This window comes from Stenella coeruleoalba (genome assembly GCF_951394435.1).
Source record: "Stenella coeruleoalba genome assembly, chromosome: 15".
NCBI lineage: Eukaryota > Metazoa > Chordata > Mammalia > Artiodactyla > Delphinidae > Stenella > Stenella coeruleoalba.
In genome coordinates this window covers 83,797,334-83,817,632 of record NC_137161.1, presented here as the reverse complement: position 1 = coordinate 83,817,632, position 20,299 = coordinate 83,797,334, and the positions used below count along the sequence as shown (strand labels likewise).

The 20,299-nt window shown below is 46.6% G+C and overlaps 1 protein-coding gene and 1 long non-coding RNA gene across 4 annotated transcripts in view; one reads left to right on the top strand and one right to left on the bottom strand.

Annotated features, from left to right (window-relative positions):
* The window catches only part of LOC307197788, a 41,784-nt gene that overhangs the window by 1,005 nt on the left and 20,480 nt on the right, over positions 1-20,299 (top strand). For 2 of the 3 annotated variants that reach the window (XR_013831500.1, XR_013831501.1), the window contains exon 2: positions 589-653. The exons of the other annotated variant lie outside the window; for it this stretch is intronic. This is a non-coding gene — a long non-coding RNA (uncharacterized lncRNA). The remainder of the gene's footprint in view (positions 1-588; positions 654-20,299) is intronic. 3 annotated transcript variants of the gene reach the window in all.
* Positions 13,879-19,948, bottom strand: LOC307197787 (speedy protein E4-like). Its single transcript, XM_079944127.1, has 7 exons — positions 19,837-19,948; positions 19,105-19,317; positions 18,824-18,882; positions 18,252-18,337; positions 16,551-16,719; positions 16,286-16,390; positions 13,879-14,446 (listed from the first exon to the last, which is right to left on the bottom strand). The coding sequence occupies exons 1-7, from the start codon at positions 19,943-19,945 to the stop codon at positions 14,321-14,323; spliced, it is 867 nt and encodes a 288-aa protein (XP_079800253.1). The 5' UTR covers positions 19,946-19,948; the 3' UTR covers positions 13,879-14,320.

The window sequence follows — 20,299 nt, the reverse complement described above, 5'->3', positions numbered from 1 at the left end:
GATGAGTCTGCAAGGCTTCTGTCCTGCTGCCTCGCTTGAGGAAGGAAGAGATTGTGCCTGAGAAGGGAGATGACTTGTCCTAGATCGTCACCGGGTGTGCACGTGGGGTCGCTAACAGGACTCCAAACTCGTAGGGCAGGTGTTCTGTCCACTTAAAGTCAGTTGTAATGAAAGAGTTTTTTGAGCGTCGCACTGAAGTTTGTAAAGTTTGTACAAATAATTGAAAGACTGAAACGCACCTGTGTCCTTTTATTCCGGGTATGCTGTGGATTTCCTGATCTAAGTTGTTTAACAGACTTAGAAGAGATAAACTATAAGCGTTTTTTAATTTCATATTTATTGACGGAGGTTTATTTTAGTAGGACTTAATGTACACTCGCTACTGAAAAAAAAGTATCCCCTCAGGTACCCCAGCCACGTGGGAGTTACAGACCTGAGGGTGGTTGTTCCCTCCTCATTCTAACAGGCCCTTCTGAAGAGGAAATGGCGGGTCTCCCACAGGTGTCTCTTGTGGAGCGCGGGGCGGGTGCTCGTGCAACCCCGAGCCGCTTCAGTCGTAGCTTCACTACCTGCGTTTTCCTTCTGCAGGTCCGCCTCCACTGTCACAGTCCTGCACGTTGTTCCAAGAGCAGCGGAAAATGAATCAGCCCCTGGTGAGTTTTGCTGTTTACTTATTTACCTGCTGCTGTTCTTTTGTGATAACACCTTGGGAGGCGAATGGTTCAAAATGTGAAATGGGAAAGCAGGAGTAGGGAAAAGATGTGGTTCGACAAAGCGTAGAGGAGCAGGTCAGTACCAAGTGTTTCTGGCAAGTTCCACGTGTAGATCCCACGATCCTCTTATAGACACAGTACAAGCCTCGTGTTCTTGACATCTGTGGCAAAACGCCATCCCTTGCTTGACTTACATTGTCCTGCCGAAGCACTTTTGTTCTCGGGCGTTAAAGGTTTCCTTGAGGATCCCGCTGTAGGTCGCTAGCCTTCCTGAGCCACAGCCCCTAACGTGTTGACATCGGTGCCTTCCTGTCCTTCCCGTAAGCCGAGATCATGCCTTCCAGGGAGCACTCAGGGCATAGAACTTTTCTGTTCATTGGAACACCGTTGTCATATAGGTACATTGTTTTCAGTGCTCAGTCCACGGACGCAATGAGGAGGATCTGGAAGCACAGCCTTGTCACCCTTCCAGTAAATTTCCCTCTTTGTCACTTACAATCTAACAGGGTCGCGTTACACACCATGTAGTGACGTCTGTGACAAAGATTCCGTGTTTCCCACCTGTATTGTATCGTTCCGCCTGCGGTCTTGGTTCTGCCCCTCCCCGGAACCTGATCCGGTTGAGGTGACCTGGCATCCAGCATACAAACCAGTGGCGATTTGCCAGTCGTCACCTCAGACCACTGTCGCCTTCCCATCTGCAGAGTCTGCTGTGTTGGTTTCTATGAGAGATCTCTCCTTGCTCTCTTCCTGACTGATTCTTTCTTCCCCTCTCTTTGTGTGTTGTCTTTTCACTCTTGGTTCATGATTCTTCAACCTGTCTGACTTCGCCTTGTGGTGCTTTTCACTTCCAGCTCTGTTAGTTCTCCCAGCTGGACCAGATAGATGTCTCTGTCCAGCCACTTGCCAGCATCTCTGTGGAGTTTGTCCAAAGGGCACCTCAAATTGCTAGATCCAGTAGATCCAAGAATGACTATTTACAGCTCCCCCGCCCCTTGCCTTCTCCTTTTGTCCCTGGCGGCTCATCGTTGCATCGTCTAGCCTGTCACCCTACCCAGAAAAATGGGTTCATTCTAAAGTGCTTCTGCAGCCTCTGTTACCACGTTGTAGTATTAGGCTTGTTAATGTCGTAGTGTAAATGGTTTTTATTCGTTCCCCTTCATCCCGTACTTGCTACCATTAAAACAGCTGATCTTTTCATTTCTGTAGTTACGGAAACTTTTTTTCTGTGCTGCTCTTTCCTCCGGCTGCTCAAGTGTATTGTGCACGCTGAGTATTTCTCCTAAAATATTAAGCACAGCGTTTTGTGTGCATGTGGGAACCACTTTAGAGGTTCCCTGGGTGACTGGACAAACGAGGTTGCCGTTCTATGGAGCCATTGACCATCGAGCTGAGCACTGGGGGGAGGTCGTATCTCGCTGATGATGCGTTTGGATGGATCTGTGGGGTAAAATCCTGATCGGAGACGCTTAGGAGAGAGGAGTGGGAGAACTGGGTTTGTTCTGTTTCTAACTTTTTCAGGACATTTTGCTGTGACGGGGAAAAGAGAAATTGGATAGTAGCTGGAGTAGGAGCTGAGGTCCGGGGAGGATGTTGTGTTGTGTTGTGTTGTGTTTTGACGGGAGAAATAAGAGTCGGAATGATCCAGTAGATGCGTGTGGGGGAGGGGAGAGCTTCTGCCCGGGGTGCTGGAGTGGGGAGGGGATGGTAGAGCTGGGTTGCAGGTGGGGAATCCCTCCAATGGCTTCTCTGTTCTCAGGGAAGCAGCTCCTCAGCTGAGGGTGAGGGTGAAGTTGGGGGTTTGAGGAGAGAGCAGAGCTCTGGGGCCCAGCTCCATGGTGACCGTCAGCACACACAGTTCAGCCAGCTGGGAAGACTGTACTTGCCTTGTCTGCCTGAAGAGCCATCTCCTCTCTTACATGTGGGAGGAATTACTCTTTGGGGAGCCTATGTAATTACACGGGTGCTTCTCAGCTCAAAGCGAATTGAGTGCCAGTTCTGGCCACGGAGACTTTCTGCTCTGCTGGTGGAAGGGTCCCCAGACGACGTGTCCTGCTTCCCTGGCTCTTGGCCTCGGGGACCCTTCACGCCATCTAGTGTCGTGTCTTTTATCTTAGACATAAACTTCAGATGTCTTCAGGTTCTGCATGTGATCTTGAGCAATTCTCTGCTTCCAGGAGCTTCTGTTCTCCTCGGGAAAGGCACTTCACAGACGTAATTACGGGAGAGGACGGGAATCCTGCCCGTCGATACGTCGGGAACTCCAGAGTGCTGACACAACAGAGCCTGCTTTTATTTACTTATCTATGTGTTTTAATTTTTGTTTCTTTACTTATTAATTTATTCACTTCTGGCTGCATTGGGTCTCTGTTGCTGCGCGCAGGCGTTCGTCTGTAGTTGTGGTGAGCGGGGGCTACTCTTTGTGGCGGTGCGCGGGCTTCTCATTGCGGTGGCTTCTCTTATTGCAGACCGTGGCTTCTAGGCATGCGGGCTTCAGTAGTTGTGGGCCGTGGGCTCAGTACTTGTAGCGTGCGGGCTGTAGAGCGCAGACTGAGTAGTTGTGACTCACGGGCTTAGTTGCTCCGCAGCATGTGGGATCTTCCCGGACCAGGGTTCGAACCCGTGTGCCCACCATTGGCAGGCGGATTCTTACCCACTGCGCCACCAGGGAAGCCCGAGAGCCTGGTTATGGTGTCTGGGAACACCTTTCTTTTTCCCTGAGGAGCGAGAGAACCTTTTTGGTTGTGGAGCAGCGTCCTAGGACTGCGGCCCCTGGGCCCCCGCTGTTGTGTGTCATCTGGGCCCCAGCCATGCATGGGAGATCTCTGACACAGGGACGCAGCTGTTAAAGCCCTCTTGGGGTTTTGTCATGTACGATCCTCTGAGGAATACTCCTTTTGTCTAATGGAATTCCAGTGCTTAAGCTTTCTAGCCACTCATGAAAAGAATCTCAGAAAGGAAAGGAGACCCGTCCTCTCTGCCACCAAGCAGGGGAGTGAGCCGACACTGTTAACGTAACGCTGAGAAAGTGGCTTGTGGGAAATGTGTAACCAGTTCTGATTTGTGGGATTACAAGGCTGTCTGTGTGGAATCTTACTGTACCAAGTGGTTTTTTAAGACACATACGTCGTGGGTTGTTCCCTTGTGTTTTGAAACTGACCTAAAACCCCTCAGTATTTGCAGTTCTGATTGCTTTCTTAATTTGTTATCCAGGTTTCCTGACATCCATTTTTTTAAGTTTAAAGTGCAGTTTTCTCATCTTCCCTTTACATAAAAGTGAACGTGGGCAAGCCACTTAACCCATCACCAAATAGAAAATCATCTGGAACATTCACATGAATGCTGTTTTCAAGCAGCAACAGTGCATATATTTTTATGCCCATTACCAGTGAAAACTATAATGTTTTCTTATTGTGCTGTTTTTTTCTCATCCGGCAAAATTACAAGCAATTAGAAAAGCCCCACAGATCACACATTTTGTGAAATTACAAATGCAGAACCGGAAAGGAGAATAAGGTGTGCGTGATTCTACTTACGCTTTAACATGAGAGTAGTTCATCGTCTGATCCCTCACTCTCTTGCATTTGGTAATAACTTTCAGTGTGTGAACGTGTGGGCCCCCAGTCTTCATCCGGGCAGCCACAGGTGTGACCAGTGACGCCTGAATGGAATATGGGCAGAGCTTCTGGAAGACTTGCTGTCGATTTCTGAGACAGGCTTCTCGAGGCTGGGCCGAGGCAGTTCTGCACAGACGCTCGTCTGCCTTGGGCGGCAACCAGCTCTTCCCCCCGCCCCGCTCACCCCCCAACCCCCCACCCCCCGGTGTCCTGTCAGCAGGTGGGCACCCTCAGCCTTCCCAGGCCAGCAAAGCCTGGGTCCCGGACGTCTCTGCATCTGGAGCTGGGGGTCAGGTGACCTGGCATCTCAGGGGACCTTGCTAACAGGACCCATCCTGCCTCTTCGATTGTTACACGTAAAGAACTTTGATTTCCAGTCAATGTCAGGAGTTTGTTGCCATCTTAAACGGCCTCTGTGCTTGACGTGGTCTTTTCCTTAACCTCCTCCACACCATTCCTTAGTTACCCTGCGGCACGTGGGATCTTAGTGTCCTGACCAGGGATTGAACCCAGGTCCCCTGTATTGTAAGGGGGATTCTTTACCACTGGCCCACCGGGGAAGTCCCTACCCTTATGTTTTAACAGTTTGGGAGGTCTTCACAGAGATCCTGGATGGATTCACCTAACAGCACCAGGTAAACTTCGTGTCAAGAGTAGTGCACATCATTCCTCAAAAATTTTAAAGTAGAACTATAAAAGGATCCAGAAATTCCACTTCTGTGTATTTTTTTGGAAGAAAACAAAAACACTAGTTCAAAAAGACACATGTACGCCTATGTTCATTGAGCATTATTTATAATAGCCAGTATATAGGAGCAACCTATGTGTCCATGCATAGATGAATGGATACAGAAGATGCGTCACACACACACACACACACACACGCACACACACAATGGACTATTAGCCAGAAAAAAAAAAAAAGAAGAAGAATGAGGGGCTTCCCTGGGGGTGCAGTGGTTAAGAATCCACCTGCCAGTGCAGGGCAAATGGGTTCAAGCCCTGGTCCGGGAGGATTGCACATGCCACGGAGAAACTAAGCCCGTGTGCCACAACTATTGAGCCATGCTCTAGAGCCTGCGAACCACAACTACTGAGCCCGCATACCACAGTGACTGAAGCCCGCTCACCTAGAGCCCATGCTCTGCAACAAGAGAAGCCCCCGCAATGAGAAGCCCACGCACCGCAAGGAAGAGAAGCCCCCGCTGGCCGCAACTAGAAAAGATGCCACCTGCAGCAACAGAGACCCAATGCAGCCAAAACTAAAATAAATAAATTTTTAAAAATTAAAAAAAAAAGAATGAAATCTTGCCATTTGTGGCAACATGGATGGAGGCAGAGGGTGGTGTGCTAAGTGCAATAAGTCAGAGTGAGGAAGGCAAATACCGTATGATCTCATTTGTATGTGGCATATAAAAAACAAAGTAAATGAACTAATGTCACTATACAGAAACAGACTCATCGATACAGAGAACAAACAGGTGGTTGCCAGAAGAGGGTAGGTGGATGAGTGAAATAAGTGAGGGAGATTAAGAGGAACAGATAAGCAGTTACAAAATAAATGAGTCTTTGGAGTGAAACATACAGCATGGGCAATACAGTCAATAACATTATAACTTTGTACGGTGACGGGTGGTAACTCGACCACAACTAGACTTAATCTTGGTGATCATTTTCTAATGTATAGAAATATTGATATTATGCACCTGGAACTAACATAGTGTTGTAGGTCAGTTGCACTTGAATGAAATTTTTTAATTCAGACGAAAAGAATAGTGTGCCTCGTTAACTATAGACGCTTAGTCATACAGCAGTTCTCTAGAACATATTCATCCTGTGTAACTGTAACTTTATACCCGTTGAACAACTCCCCATTCTCTCCTCCCCCACCCCTGACAATTTATGTGTGACTCTTTTAGATACCTCATATAAGTGGAAACACACAGTTTTGTCCTTCTGTGACTGACTTATTTCACTTATCATAATGTCTTCTAGTTATATCCCCGTTGTCACAACTGGTAGAATTTCCTTCTAATAAGTCTGAATAATATCCTATGTATATACCCCATTTTCTTTATCCATTTCTGTGTTGGTGAAAATTTGCGTAGTTTTCCTATCTTGGCTCTGGTGAATAATTCTGTAATGAATATAGAGGTGCATGTATCTCTTCTAAATATTGATTTCCTTTTCTTTGAATATACAGGCTATATTATAATTTATTATATTATATTACATTATATTCTATTATAGTTATTGTGCTTCCCGGATCTTGTGTTTTTCACAAATTGAAGGTTTGCGGCAACTCTTTGTTGAGCAAGTCTGTTGGCACCGTATTTCCAACAGCAGTTGCTCACTTCTTGTCTGTGTGTCATATGTTAGTAATTCTCACACTATTTCAAACCCTCCATCAGCAAAAAGGTTACTACTCGCCGAAGGCTCAGATGATGGTTAACATTTTTTAGCAGTAAAGTATTTTTAATCTTTTTTTGTTTCGGCTGTGCTGCACAGCACAGCACGTGGGATCTCAGTTCCCCGACCAGGGATCAAAGCTGCGCCCCCTGTATTGGAAGGCGGATTCTTAACCACTGGACCACCAGGGAAGTCCCTAAAGTATTTTTTTTTTTAACATCTTTATTGGAGTATATTTGCTTTGCAGTGTTGTGTTAGTTTCTGCTGTATAACAGAGTGAATCAGCTGTATGTATACATATATCCCCATATCCCCTCCATCTTGCGTCTCCCTCCCACCCTCCCTAGCCCACCCCTCTAGGTGGTCACAAAGCACTGAGCTGATCTCCCTGTGCTATGCGGCTGCTTCCCACCAGCTATCTGTTTTACATTTGGTAGTGTATATATGTCCATGCCACTGTCTCGCTTCGTCCCAGCTTACCCTTCCCCCACCGCCCCGTGTCCTCAGGTGCATTCTCTGCGTCTGCGTCTTTATTCCTGTCCTGCCACTAGGTTCATCAGAACCCCCTTTTTTTTTCTTTCGGTTCCATAAATGTGTGTTAGCAGACGGTATTTGTTTTTGTCTTTCTGACTGACTTCACTCTGTTTCACAGACTCTAGGTCCATCCACCTCACTACAGATAGTTCAATTTGGTTTCTTTTTATGGCTGAGTCATATTCCATGGTATATATGTGCCACATCTTCTTTATCCATTCATCTGTCGATGGACACTTCAGTTGCTTCCATGTCCTGCCTATTGTAAATAGTGCTGCAGTGAACATTGTGGTACGTGTCTCTTTTTGAATTATGGTTTTCTCAGCATAGGTGCCCAGTAGTGAGATTGGAGGATCATATGTTAGTTCTATGTGTAGTTGGTTTTTTGTTTTGTATAAATTTATGTCGTTTTATTTATTCTTTATTTTCGGCTGCGTTGGGTCTTCGTTGCTGTGCGTGGGCTTTCTCTAGTTGCAGCGAGCAGGCACTTCACTGTGCGGTGCGCAGACTCCTCTTACGGTGGCTTCTCTAGTTGCGGAGCGCTGGCTCTAGGCGTGCGGGCTTCAGTAGTTGTGGCACGCGGGCTCAGTGGGTGTGGCTTGCGGGCTCTAGAGCGCAGGCTCAGTCGTTGTGGCACACGGGCTTAGTTGCCCTGCGCATGTGGGATGTTCCCGGACCAGGGCTCGAACCCGTGTCCCATGCACTGGGAGGAGGATTCTTAACCACTGCGCCACCAGGGAAGCCCTATTTTTAGTTTTTGAAGGAACCTCCATACTGTCCTCCGTAGTGGCTGTATAAATGTACATTCCCAGCAGCGTGCAGGAGGATGGTTCCCTTTTCTCCACACCCCCTCTAGCAGTTATTGTTTGTAGATTTTTTGATGATGGCCATGCTGAGCGGTGTGAGGTGATACCTCACTGTAGTTTTGATTTGCCTTTCTCTAACGATTAGTGTTGTTGAGCATCCTTTCATGTGTTTGTTGGCAATCTTATATCTTCTTTGGAGAAATGTCCCTTTAGGTCTTGTGTCCATTTTTGGGTTGAGTTGTTTGTTTTTTTGATATTGAGCTGCGTGAGCCGCCTGTATATTTTGGAGATGAATCCTTTGTCAGTCGCTTCGTTTACAAATATTTTCTCCCACTCTGAGGGTTGTTTTTTTGTTGTTGTTTATGGTTTCCTTTCCTGTGGAAAAGCTTTTAAGTTTCATTCGGTCCCATTTGTTTATTTTTGTTTTTATTTCCATTTTTCTAAGAGGTGGGTCAAAAAGGATCTTGCTGTGATTTATGTCATAGAGTGTTCTGCCTATGTTTTCCTCTAAGAGTTTGATAGTGTCTGGCCTTTCATTTAGGTCTTTAATCCATTTTGAGTTTATTTTTGTGTTATGGTGTTAGGTAGTGTTCTCATTTCATTCTTTTACAGGTAGCTGTCCAGTTTTCCCAGCCCCACTTATTGAAGAGGCTGTCTCTTCTCCATTGTATATTCTTGCCTCCTTCATCAAAGATAAGGTGACCATATGTGCGTGGTTTATCTCTGGGCTTTCTATCCTGTTATACTGATCTATATTTCTCTTCCCTAAAGTATATTTCAATAAAGGTATGTACATTGTTTTTTTAGACACAAGGCTATCGCACACTTAACAGGCTACAGTATAGTGTAAACATAAGTTTTTCATGCACGGGTACACCAAAGAATTCATGTGACTCGCTTTATGGCGGTATTCGCTTTATTGCAGTGTTCTGGAACCGAAGCTGCAGTGTCTCTGAGCTGGGCCCGTATACCCAGAAGTGGGATTGCTGGATCATATGGAAATTTTATTTAAAAGATTTTGAGAAAACTCCATACTGTTTTCCACAGTGCCTGCACGATGTTACATTCTTGCCTACAATATGCAAGGGTTACGATTTCTTTACAACCTTGACAACTCTTATCTTTAAAAAAAAAAAAAATTGTGGGCATTCTAACAGATGTGAGGTAATATCTCATTATGATTTTGATTTGCATTTCCCGGATGATTAGTGACGTTGAGCACCTTTTCATGTACCTGTTGCTGTGTTAAGTCTTTCTAACACACACACACACACACACACACACACACACACACACACACGCAAAGGGATAGAAGGAATGTTTTGGAAGTGATGAGTATATTACCGTGATGGTGGTGGTGGTATCACAGGTGTGTGCATATGTCCAGACTCATCAGGTTATACAAATTAAACATGGGCTGGATTTTGTATATCAATTACACGTAAATAAATCTGTAAAAGCCCAGCAACAAGTGGTGTGTTTCATTAGCCAGTGAAGCCCAGGTACGTCTTATCTCCTCTCCCAGGGGTGAACCCAAGCTGCCATTGAACTTGGAGCACTTTCTGTTTCTTTAGTTTCCCCTTGTATTACTTTTGTGTTTCTGCGTTGTTTTCAGATTACAGCTGAGTGGTTCCCCATTTGGAGCAGCAGGGATTCTGAGTTTGGCTCTGTCGTTTGAAGACTGTTGATGGTCTCTCCAAAGGGATTAAGTTTCTACAGAACTAATCTCAGTTAGGTGAGAGGTAACAGAGGATCTGGTTTGTTAGTCTTTTCTGTTTGTCTACTTGGACAAGCTCAAATCAATTGAGAATCTCTTGCCCAATGGGAGGAGAACTGCTCTTTAACATCTAGACTGGTGAGTGTTTATTCCTGACTCATGTCTAAGACTTGAGAACTGAAGGTAAAAGTTCCATTCTCTGTGTCTGTGTGTCTGTAATTCAGGAGGTCTTTACCTCTGACAGTGTGAGTATGTAATGTTTTCCTACTTCTGGATCTATTAAAGTACATTGTAGAGTCTCTTAAATTGAAGGCTTTCTGTCCTTATTGGCCTACAAAGATACAAATGTGCTTATAAAAATCATATATCCCTAAAATTCTCAGAGAGAAAGGAATGAGAACTTCTCATACGTTAAATGTGCTAGAAAAGTATTCTTGTAGAAATCAAGTCAGGGAATTCCCTGGCCGTCCAGTGGTAGGACTCGGTGCTTTCACTGCCAGGATCCGGGTTCCGTCCCTGGTCAGGGAACTAAGATCCAGCAAGCCTCTGTGTGCAGCCAAAAATCAACTCAGAAACGGAAAGACTTCAAGTTTACATAATTTAGGTAAATCTTTGACAAATGAAGCTAGTTTAATATTTTTGGTTTCATAAATATTTATTCCTATCTTAATTATCGGTATTAGGCATACATTTAAAAAAATCTGCTTGGGAGTGTTCTTCCTAAATTTATATAGGTGTGCCCATCAAATAAGCTAACGTTACTTCTACTTAGTATTTAAGGCTGTGAAAAATGTAAATTTGTGTTTAACCGCATTTACTTATTATTCCGACAAACTTTCTTTCAACAGTAACTGTGTTTTGTACTGTGTTAGCTTGTCGATAAATTCCAAGATCTTTAGTTTACGTAAAGCCTTGAACTGATATTAAATTGTGTTACTTACTGGATAATCGTTGGATACCGAGGTCATTTCTAAGCAAGACAGAAACCCGAAACATTGATTACTAAGCATAATCTCAAGTTCTATGCTCTTGCTGCATATTTTTATTTGTTACCTAGAGGCTATGTCTGTGGGTGTGTTAATGAATGTGTTTGTCTCTACCACTTGGAGAAGTCGTGTAAGGGATGTTTGTGGCTATGTAAAGTTGTGCTATGTGTGTTCATGAGCTCGCCTAGCCTAAAATGCTGATGTGTGATGGGCAGTTGTCAATTATTCACTGCTAGTTTTCTTTGTGAAATGGAAGTAACTTTGGTTCAAAGTTATCATTAATATAATATGAATGAGACTTGACCAATAGTAATGTTATCGGCTGGAACAGAACTCAGGTTCAGCTGCTCATCGCTCAGAAGTCAATGTTCCAGAGACAAAGGTTGGTGGAGGAAGAAAGATGCTTTATTCAGGAAGCTGGCAACCTGGGAAGATGGCGGACTAGTGTCCCCAAAACCATCTCCCAGTTGCCAATTAGAGGGAAAAGGGGTTGATAGGGAAAAGACGGGAAGTCTCTGGGCTGTGCGGGTGGGGGCTACATGCAGAGTAGCACAGTCAGCTCTGACCATCACCTTGAAATTGGTCCTGCAGTGGTGTGGTCGGTGTCATGTTGATTGTTTCAGGCACAGTTAATCTTCAACTCCAGTGTTGGTTTGTTCCCATTTCCTTGAGGGCAGTTCCTGGAATTGTGTAAGCCATTGGTTCAGGTCTGCTCAAGGTGGAGCAGCTTACGTCATAGCTCCAGTCTGGTGATCATTCAGTTAGCTTTCTCCTCTTGGAGCGGTTTTAGTATCTGCTGAACAAGTTAGGAGTGTGTCTCTGACACTGTTACTTATGTCCTTCGGGAGGAACCAAAGATTCTGTGAGTGCTGTTGTCCTAATCATGAACTGCTTGAACCTGTCCTTTTGTGACTCAGGGGAGGCCTGGGAGACTGCAGCTGTTTTACAAACAAGAGGCAGGGGACATGGAAGGGCCCTGCAGGGTCCTGCTTGGTTCCAGCAGCCGAGATGTACAACTTTGTATGCAGGATAATGAGATGTAGTTTTGTTTATTAACAGGAACAAAAATAGTTTGGTCCTAAAGTGAAATGACTGATTGTTCCAGCACCAGAAAGAGGATAGTGAAGGACACAACCTCAGTGAATATAGAAAGTTGCAGGAGATGGGTGGAAAGGGAATTTCATTTGTCTGAGCCGAAGGCGGCTCAGTTTTGATGTTTATTCCAGAGGTTTTCAAAAAAGAGCCTCTGGTTCTCAGAGTATCAAATATTATATTGATGCAGAGCTGGAGTTCGGTTTTCTCTCTGTAAAATGGTAACTGTTTCTAGTGGAGTGTTGGTCTCTTTAATAAGTGGTTGGAAAGTTGTTCTCTAAATCTGCCTGAACAGCAGAGCTTCTGAGTCTCACTGGAAGAGGTTTCTGCCCCTAGTTCTGAATTCATCCGGCCTTATTATGTTTTGAAAATAAATGCACAGGGACTTCCCTGGCGGTGCAGTGGTTAAGAATCCGCCTGCCAGTGCAGGGCACACGGGTTCGAGCCCTGGTCCGGGAAGATCCCACATACTTTTAGAAACTAGAGCACGGAGAGAGTAAGGTCATACGAAATTTGAGACGCTAAATATTGTCATAGTTTAAGCAGTGTGAAGATTGTTGGAAGAAATTATTTGTCATTCATTCAAGCCATAAACATTTGATGAATACTTGCAAAAAATAGAAAATAAAGAAATCTCTAGAGGCCGCGAGCCACAACTACTGGAACTCACGTGCCTAGAGCCCATGCTCCGCAACAAGAGAAGCCACCGCGTTGAGAAGCTGATGTACCACAACGAAGAGTCGTCCCCGATCACGCCAACTAGAGGAAGCCCACGTGCAACAACGAAGACCCAACGCAGACAAACATAAATAAATAAATTGATAAATGTATTTTAAAAAAAAAAAGAAAGTAAATGCACAACAAAATTTCTGCATTTCTGAGAAAGTTAAGCTTCCTTAAAACTGTGTTTCTTTTGGTCTGTTTGTTTTTGTTTTTTTTAAGTGTACTGTCAGGAATTCCCTGGCATTTCAGGGGTTAGGACTCTGCGCTTCCACTAGTAGAGGCCTGTTTTTGATCCCTGGTCAGAGAAGTAAGATCCTGCAAGCTGCGTGGCGTGGCCAGAAAAACAGCAAAGACAAAATAATCATACTTTAGCCGTTCAACACAGTCAGGGACCTTTAGTTCCTCCTCAAGGGCTATCGGGTAATATTCTGAGCCATGTCCTTGGAACTGCTTGGGGGAGACTGAAACCCCCAGCAGGTGGAAGAAGTTAACTGCATGCTGCCCACAAGCACGTAGACCCCAGACCAGTTGGAACCAGAAGGCTGATGATGTTGAGTCCCCGTGACCTCACCACCAACCAATCAGAAGCATGTCCGTGAGCTGATCACGCACCCTGTAACCCTCTCTTCAACATGTAGCCCCTTTCTCTTGTCCCTGTATAGTCCTCAAGCAAAACCTCAGGAGGGGAGAGTTGGTTCTTCGGGACATAAGCCCACCATCTCTCTTGGACTGCCGGCTTCCTCAATAAAGCTATCTTTCCTTGTACCCAACACTTGTCTCTCAGTATTGGAGTCCTGAATGATGCAAGATGTGCCTCATCTTCTGTAGTTTTCTCTACATGAAAAATAATTCAGGATTATTTTTCAGAGTTAAGAAATGTGGTTGGATAATCACAACACCATTAAGCAACACCTCGTTGGACAGCAAAGAGGCGAAGCCGACTGGTAATGACCACACACGTCATGACTGTGGGAAGACTTTCATCTTTATTGTATTTCCCAAAAGCTGCATTGCTCGGTGCTCTTTAATAATCTAAAATAACGTGCAAACATGTTGAGACAAGTTAAAAAATTACGACTGAATTCCCACAATTCAATAATGAGAACTAAAAAAATAAAATTTATGCTTACAAGATGTGGGAGGAAATACCCACCTAGCTGTAAGTAGAATGGGAATATTACGTAATATATAAAATGTATATTATGTAATAGATACAAATAAAAATCTCTTGAAAATGTGAGTAAAATTGTATATATGTGTAAATATACAACAGCTGTAATACTCATCAGAAAAGTTTGTAGGAACAAGGTGTTTCAAAATGAAGACTATTTCAAAATAAATATTTAAAACTATTTAAAATAAATATAGAAATATAAAAATACAATAATTTTACAGGTGACATTTTCAAAATAAGCCTGTGAAAGTTAAGTCATCAGTCACGACCCTATGGCTCTCATTATATATTTTAAACTTTTTCTCTCCTATTCTGAGCCCCTACACTCCACCTTCAAATGCTTCTAGACCGGGGCAAACAAGTGTATAAAAAATGGGACCTCCAATGGGACCTCAGGGGAGATTTGAATGAAATGATCTGAAAATTGGGGTGGTGACTTCCAAAAGGATGGAATCTGAGAAAACCCTGTTTTCTTATTGTCCTGCCACAGACTCCTAGAAGCATGCCCCGCTCCTAGGAGTATGATATGAAAACTCTTCTCAGCTCATTCTAGAAGGTGCTGGGTTCTTCGCGATTCTCTGCACAAGAGGCTTTCTCCCTTCCTTCCTCACAGCTGTCATCACTGTCTGGAGTGCCCTCGTGTTGAACATCCTCATCTCTCCTGGGCTCTGTGATCTGGAAGTAAGAGAAAGAGCGAGGATGTCAGATTGCAAAGTGGCAACTGTGCAGCTATAAAGGTTTTCACATGCTTAGTCAATTCTAAGCAGAACTGAGACTCCTTTATGATTGCAGTTTTATCTCAAATTCTCCATTCTGAACCCCAGTCCTGAGCCACTCACTGTTTTCAAGTGTGATTCTTGGACTCTGGTGACCCTGACTCCAAAAACTACTGAATACACCTAAGGTCAGGCCCAGTAATCTGCTTTATAGCGAAGACCCCAGGTGATTGTGCGCAGGGAGCTGGCATTTGGAGAAATGCTGCTTTAGTCTCAACTCACCTTGGTCCTCTGGCACCACTTCAGTTCTGAACTTGGCACCACACTATAGACATGACTGACAAGTCAGCATCGTGGACCAGGAGACCTGATGTCGGATCCCTAACCCTGATGCTAACCCTGCATCCTAATGTCTATTTTATTATTAATTTTTCATTTATTTACTTATTTCCTTTATTTTATTTTTGGCTGCATTGGGTCTTGGTTGCTGCGTGTGGGCTCTCTCTAGTTGTGGTGAGCGAGGAGTACTCTCCGTTGCTTCTCATGATGTTGGCTTCTCTTGTTGCGGAGCATGGGCTCTAGGCGCACAGGCTGAGTAGTTGTGGCTTGCGGGCTCTAGAATGCAGGCTCAGTAGTTGTGGCTCGTGGGCTCTACAGCTCAGGTGCAGTAGTTGTGGCGCACGGGCTTAGTTGCTCCGCGGCATGTGGGGTGTTCCCGGACCAGGGCTCGAAACCGTGTGCCCTGCGTTGGCAGGCGGATTCTTAACCACTCTGCCACCAGGGAAGTCCCTGGATCCTAATGTTTAAATAATACTCAGTCCTAAACTTGGTTAGTGTTACGGGCTGAATGTTTGTGTCCCCCAAAATTCTTATGTTGAAATCTTAAAATCTTAACCGCTAAGGTGCTGGTATTAGGAGGTGGGGTCTTTGGGAGGTTATTAGGTCATGGGGTAGAGCCCTCATGAATGAGATGATTGGCCTTGTAGAAGAGACTGTGGAGTATTGTTTATGAGCCACGCAGTCTGTAGTAGGTAGGGCAGGTCGAATGGACTAAGACAGCTAGTTTGCAAGATTTAAGCCAAATGCTTGCTCAGTCCTCTGCCCACATCTAGAACTCTAATGTGTCAATTGGTATAAGCCATGCTGAAGATGGCATTCCTTAACCTTCACTCGTTGTGATAAACCCCCTTGACCGTCAACTTGAGGGGGAAAAGGTGAATTGTCCAAGAGGAATCATTGGTCCAGAAGTGGCGAGTCAGGGGAAATAAAGAGTCCCAGGTCATCTGGCCATAAGCAATTTGAAAGTAAATTTGGATGAAAATAAAGCCAGTCCTAATTCATCTTCTCTTACTGAAAGTGTGGGCTGTTGTATGTAATATCCTGTGTGTAGACATTTACTTTGTTGTAGGTAAATGCTAGAACCCATATCCCTGAGGGATGTAAGGCCAAAAATGAATGAAAAAGAGAAACTGGAAACACAGTATATGGAAGAAAATCACCATCTCGTCAAAGCTGTCATTTGGACCCAGTTGCTTTGGGTGAAATGACTTCAGTGAGACCCATGCGTCTGGGACAAACTGGTTTCCCCGAGGTCTGGCGCCCACGGGCCCCACGGTGCTGGTGTCTGTGTGTGGCTGTCAGTCCGTGGCTGGGCGCTGAGTAGGTGTGAGGCTGTGTGCCCGGCTGGCCCCCTTCACAGTGTGAGAGGTGATGTGGGTCCAGCAGTGGGATCCCTCCGATTTCCTCAGTAGACAACACGTCATTCCGCCCTCACCTTTGCGCACGCAGGCAGACCTACCTTTGCGCAGGCCGATGACTTGAGGCCTGCGTGCTCCTGGGGCCCCTGGGGCAAGAGGGCGCGATCTCTTCCCCACACCCAGAGCTCTGGATCAAAAGCCTGGATCTGGAAAGAAAAACAGCCCCTGGCAATGAGGATGCCGCTGCCTCCCGTTGCCCGGCCTCCGGTTCTTTCTCGTCCATCCCCAAGTCCCAAACCGAGTTCCCCGTGATCCCCCCCTCCTCTGCGGCCCTCCTCCTCCCCGAGACCGCCACAGCCCACCCACCTGCTCGCACTCTTCCCGAGTGACCCTCGTCTTCCAGCCCATGGAACGGATGAACTGGGAACGCAGTTTGTGGAACAAGGGACGCTGGGAGCGGTTCTTTCCATAGAGGAACGAAAAGATGGCCTGTTTGGGGGCCTGGTTGTCCTCTTCCATGTCGCTGGCCACATAGCTGGGGAAAGACATCAGGTCGCTGTCATCAGGACAGGAAGGGCCTCCGCTTGAGATCAGCTTCCCAGGAAAGAGGCAGGCTGAACATCCTCACACGACCCACCAAGCCCTGCCCAGCGTCACCGTCACCGTCACCGAGAGCTGCCCAGTCATCAAGGAGGCACTGCCAGGCAGGACCTTCGGAAGGGTGCCTCTCACACCTTGAGGATGAGGACAAAATCCAAACCCCGTTCCCTTCAACTTGTTTTATGTGCACACACCTCTCTCCCTATGTTGTAGGTACATGGACAGTTCCTGAGGGCAGGAGCTGATCTGATCTGATTCTGCATTCATCCCTCTCCTACCAAATGACACATTTAGGGCTTGGTTCATATTGATGCATGAATTCAACAGCCTTTTGTGAATCTCTGTTCCCATCACCTCATATTCCGCGGCATGTAGGGTGTACGTTATAAGGTTTCATTAGATGAGTGAATGAATGAATGAATGAACATTTAATCTCAGAGCCAAATGCAATACTGATTACCTCGAAGACTCACAGTAACGAACATTTGCAAAATGAAAAGAATTGTGCTGAGCGTTTTGGGAATGCATTGACATTTTGACAAGACCTGCCTTCCACATTGTGTCCAGTCTAATGGGACTGGGGAAGGGGAAGGGGGGAGATCAGAAATGACTATAATGCAAAGCATCACATTATAATACGATTTTAACTCAAGTGGCTCCGGGATGCAGAAGTTAGGGAGATGAGGCATCGTGAAGGTTTTGGTGTTTGAACCCACTTTAAGGATAGGGTCATTTTCTTCAGATAAATGTGTGGGAAAGATACCTGGACAGAAAGCCCAATAGAAACTTAGAGGGCAGGGTATTTGGAAGGAACGGTGGAACACAGGAGTAAAGTGTCAGGACGGTGTGATGGAGATTGCAGAGAGAGTTGAATTCCAACCCAGAACTCTGGCCTTGATTTGGCACGGCATTAGCCAATGAAGTTGTGTGAAGCGGTCAGACCTGTGTTTTGGGAGATATTCAGGCAAATAGAGCCGACTGGCTTGGGAGACTTGGAAGAAACGTCAGTGGGGAGCATTTTACACCAGATCCGCGCTATGTGATAAGGGCCCCCCGATTGTGGCATTTGTCGTGGGAACGCAGAAACGGAAGATAATCACACTTGGTGCTGATGTGGGAAGACCCGAGACTGGAAAATCAGAACCGGAAACGCCTCAAGTCTGTTTACTCAGGGGCAGGATGGTGTCAGTTCTTTCTTCCTCTCCTCTTAGGAAGGTTTTGTGTTTTGCTTTGTTTCGTTCAGTGTTTTAATTGACATTAGGGTAGTTTGTTTTGACAACGAATGGTATAAAAAACATAACTTTGTTTGAAAAAGAAACCACTGTACCGTAATCCTGTCATTTTCACACCAGAGTAAACAGTACAAAGGGGTTTTAAAAAATAGATGAAAGGTCAGAGCCCCCTGTCTCTCTCTCCACCCTCCCAGGGTGTTGAATATTGATGGCGGGGATGGAGCAAGGTACTCACAGAGCTATGAAGAAATGGATTCTCTGGAATTGCCAGGAGAAGAGCCCGGCCCGGCTAAAATAAGCTATCACCATCGACAGGAGATACTGATGGAAAGAGGGAAAAGAACGTAGGAGAGAGGTCACCTCCTGGAAGAGGAGAAAGAGTGGGAGGGAGAAGGGAGCAGGGGACGAGGAATGGGTGGTGCCACTTGGAGAGGAGTCCCCCCGTGGTGGGTGAGCCTGATTATTTGGGGGAAGGGGAGAGGCCAGAAGGTCAGAGTTGGCGACGCTCCAAGGATGGGAAGCTGTGGGTTTGAGGGCGTGGACTTAGGGCCACTGGCACTGGATTGTGTTTGCTGAACCGGAGCCGAGGCGAGTCCCCAGGAGCTGAGAGGAGAGGGGACTTCGGCAGCAGCCACCAAAGGGGCACACGTGGGGCTCAGATCCCAGAGGGGCCCTCGAGGCCCCTGGAGGGCAGTGTTGACAAGGCATCAGGTTGGGAGGGGAGTGGAAACGTGGGTGTAGAAAGCACCCCGTGCGCCCACCCAGGACAGGCGCTGGAGCTGGAATCCATCTCAGCGGGTGGTTTACCTTGTCAGATACTTCCAGCCTTTTGTCCCAGGCAAGGAATTTCTTAACGACGGGATCCTCTGTGAAAAGAGGGCAGATGTTGCCAGTGGGAACAGGGCTGTCGTGGGAGCATCGCAGAGCCAAGAGGGAGAACCGCGCCCCCCCCGGGGAAATGCCAAGTTGTGGCCCAGGGTGAAGCTGACGGGAAGAGGGGATTGAAGACCATTCACTGTGGGAGGAAAGGGGGTGACTCCCCTTCTAGGGGGGCCGAGTGACAGGGAGTGATGCCCCTTCATCGTTACCGAGCATCCTGTTGAAGACCTCGTGGTGCTCAGGCAGCACTGAAGACACCCGCTGTCGCTTCAGCTTCATCTTGAGCCCAATCAGCCACTCCACGACCCAGGTGTCCTGGGCCTCAGCGGCCGGGTCGCCCTCCACCTCCGCTCTGAACGCCACTGACCTCTTCCTCTTACCGCCGGGGCGCTGAGGCGGGGAGGTGCAACCGGCCCAGGGGGCTGACGAAGGAGAAGAGACTACAGTATGACGCCCTCGTCTTGGGAATTCAGCCACTGGTGACCACCCAACCCCACCCCGACTCTGCCTCCCCCCTGAAGCACCCCCGTGCTTTCCAGTCTCACAGCCCGCTGACCTTGCCCCAAGTCATCTTTCCATCTTTCTCTGTCCATATCTACCGATCCCTCCCCGACTCCTTTTGTCATTTTTCCAGCTTCCTGTCCTCGAAACTTTCTCATGGTAGATAATTTCTCCCACCAGGGAAAAAAAGAAAAAAAGAACCCTCCCCTTGTTTCCTCTCTTCCCTTCTCTCATCCTTGGATCTCGTCTCCTAACCCTCTTTCTTGCTCCCCAGGTGTTCCGTGTCCCCAGCTCCTGTGTTCTCCTCCCTGAATCCCTGGCTTTCCAAATGTCTCCTTTCTTTCATAGGCACCTTTTGCAGGGGCTCTTTCCCGACCTCTGTACCCATTCCTCCTTGCCGGTCAAGCCTCTGCAATTCCTTCTCGTGCCAGCTCCCTCACCTGACGGTCCTGGGATTTCTTCATAGACAGTCACCTCCAGGGGGTACCCTGTGGAGCTGGGCTGGCAGGTCTCGTCCTCAGCCTGGGAACTCGGTGGACGATTGTCCATGATGTCTCCCAAACTCCTCCCTTCCTCAAAGCCTAGACTCTGCTTTGTCCCAACTCTTGTTCTGGACTTGGGCTAAACACGAGTGGTCGTCCCTTCTCCAAGCTGCGGGGCAACTGGCAGTGGAGAGAAGCTCTGGCGAGATGCTATTGTCTACTACTGTTGCCGAGCACCACGGAGTCTGGTCCTTCCAATCAGGAAGGTCGGAAGCCTCTGATGTCATCATCCGTCAGTCCAACCTGGCAAGCAGTTTGAAGGAAATCACAAGTAACTGTCAAACCTATGTGTGCACTTGTCTCAGAGATCAGGGGTAAATGGTATCTCCTGCTACTGACCCAACCTCTGCCCGTCCTCCAA